This window comes from Mandrillus leucophaeus, unplaced genomic scaffold, assembly GCF_000951045.1.
Source record: "Mandrillus leucophaeus isolate KB7577 unplaced genomic scaffold, Mleu.le_1.0 Scaffold53, whole genome shotgun sequence".
In the NCBI taxonomy this organism is placed as follows: domain Eukaryota; kingdom Metazoa; phylum Chordata; class Mammalia; order Primates; family Cercopithecidae; genus Mandrillus; species Mandrillus leucophaeus.
In genome coordinates this window covers 713907-716209 of record NW_012105697.1, presented here as the reverse complement: position 1 = coordinate 716209, position 2303 = coordinate 713907, and the positions used below count along the sequence as shown (strand labels likewise).

At 54.3% G+C, this 2303-nt stretch overlaps 1 protein-coding gene across 1 annotated transcript in view; it reads right to left on the bottom strand.

Moving 5' to 3' along the window:
* Nucleotides 1-1882, bottom strand: part of NCR1 (natural cytotoxicity triggering receptor 1) — a 5950-nt gene extending 4068 nt beyond the window's left edge. Inside the window, exons 1-3 of the mRNA XM_011997012.1 lie at nt 1849-1882; nt 1736-1771; nt 1263-1547 (exon numbers count right to left, since the gene is read on the bottom strand). Of these exons, the coding sequence (XP_011852402.1) occupies nt 1263-1547; nt 1736-1771; nt 1849-1882 (355 nt within the window). The remainder of the gene's footprint in view (nt 1-1262; nt 1548-1735; nt 1772-1848) is intronic.
* Between the last annotated feature and the right edge of the window lie 421 nt (nt 1883-2303).

Here is a 2303-nt window from a genome sequence, read left to right as displayed (position 1 = left end):
TTTGAGATGGAGTCTTGCTCTGTCACCCAGGCTGGAGTGCAATGGCACAATCTCGGCTCACTGCAACCTCTACCTCCTGGGTTCATGCCATTCTCCTTCCTCAGCCTCCCGAGTAGCTGGGACTATAGGTGCTCGCCACTATGCCCGGCTAGTTTTTTGTATTCTTTAGTAGAAACGGGGTTTCACTGTGTTAGCCAGGATGGTCTCGATCTCCTGACCTCGTGATTCACCCACCTTGGCCTCCCAAAGTGCTGGGATTACAGGCGTGAGCCACTGCGCCCGGCCGCTAAACCATTTTTTAAAATGGTACAGGGTCTTGCTCTGTTCCCCAGGCTGGAGTGCCATGGCACTATCTTGGCTCACTGAAGCCTCGACCTCCTGGGTCAGGAGTTTGAGACCAGCCTGGCCAACATGGTGAAACCCCGTCTCTACTAAAAATGCAAAAATTAGCTGGGCGTGGTGGCCCATGCCTGTAATCCCAACTACTTGGGAGGCTGAGGCAGGAGAATTGCTTGAATCCGGGAGGCAGAGGTTGCAGTGAGCTGAGATTGCACCACTACACTGCAGCGAGGGTGTCTCAAAAAAAAAAAAAAAAGCTAAATGTTGTTTTTTAGAAAAACACCACCTGGCCAGGCGCGATGGCTCACACCTGTAATCCCAGCACTTTGGGAGGCTGAGGCGGGCGGATCACCTGAGGTCAGGAGTTTGAGACCACCCTGGTCAACAGAGTGAAACCCTGTCTCTACCAAAAATACAAAAATTGGCGTGGTGGTGGGCGCCTGTAATCCCAGCTCCTTGGGAAGCTGAGGCTGGAGAATCACTTGAACCCAGGAGGTGGAGGTTGCAGTGACGGGAGACTGCACCATTGCACTCCAGCCTGGGTGACAAGAGTGAAACTCTTCTCAAAACAAACAGGAAAACCCCACCACCTGTGATGGGTGAGGGAAGCAAAGTGTCAGCCACTGCGCCTGGCCCACAGGTGTTGTTTTTGAGGACGTTCCTCAGTCATACCCCTGCACACAAATATCTATCTCAGAATCTGTGTCTTGGAGAACTTGACCGAGGACACATCTGCTCGTAGGACATAGAGACACTGTCTGCAGACAACGCCTTGTAGGCTGAGATTGTGATGGGGATCACCCCTCCTCCAACCTCCTACCCAGACAAGCAGTGTCTGAGTGGGGCTTGGAAGAGTTTATAGATGATGCTCCATCCCAGATGCAGACTGAGCTCACTCTCCAGTTAGAGAACCGGACAGTTACCTGTTACCACCAGATCCAGCAAGTCGCTGCGCTCTGACCAGAGCTCCCCAACCCGATAGATGCAGCTGTATCGCCCTGCCTTGCGGGAGTTCATGTCCGGGATGTGGAATTTGACTCCATTAATCCGTTCAGGCGGTTTTGGTCTCTCCACGGCAAAAAGGCTTCCTTCAAAATGCAGCTGGTATTCAACAGCGCCATAACTTCCCTGGCAACAGAGGGTCGCTTGCTTTTCCTTCGGAACCATGTAAGTGGATTCGGCCCTGATGATGGGTTTTGGGAGAGTCTCTGGAAGGGAATCAGAGGCTGGAGTTCCAGCTGAGCCCCGACCCCCCAACCGTAGGCTCCACCCTGCTGCTGGCCCCAGGCCCTCCTGGGAAGCCAGCACCCCGCCCCCTCTCCCCAGCTGTGCTTGGGTGGACGGTGCTTGGCCTGAACCCGAAAGAGTGACCCTGGGCTTTGAAGGAAGGACTCACGCTTCGGGGCGCTGATTCTCTGGCTCAGACACAGCCCTGGAAGACGGGCATAATGAGACCCGTTGCCTCCCAGGCACACCCTGATCCCATTCCCCTTCCATGCAGGAACTCACCGAGGCAGAGCAGGGCACGGAGCGTGGAAGGCATCGCTCAGATTCCACCGGCCGAGTGCTGAGCAGCGGGGTGGGGACTGAGCCCAGCGAGCCAGGGAGATGCACAGGAAGTGGTGGGTGAGCCCCAGCGCCCATCGCCAGGAAGCTTTCATGTTGACTTTTTTCATTAGAACGTTCACCACTCCCCCTCCACCTCTGACCATGAGCCTACGGAAAGGCCATGGTCCCTCTGACACATCTGCGGTCTAGCCAGCTCCTCTGACATTTGTCTGCTCAGCCTGAAATGCATTTCTGGGTCAGCTTCTCAATTCTGCAATGTGAAGGTGGTACCCAGAGCTGACCGTGAGAAGTCAGGCCTAATGACGCTCAGAGGAAACCCCCTGAGAATCGTATAAAAACACAGGGAATTTCACAGTGAGATACTGGAACAGGAATGAAAAGAAATTAAAGAAGTG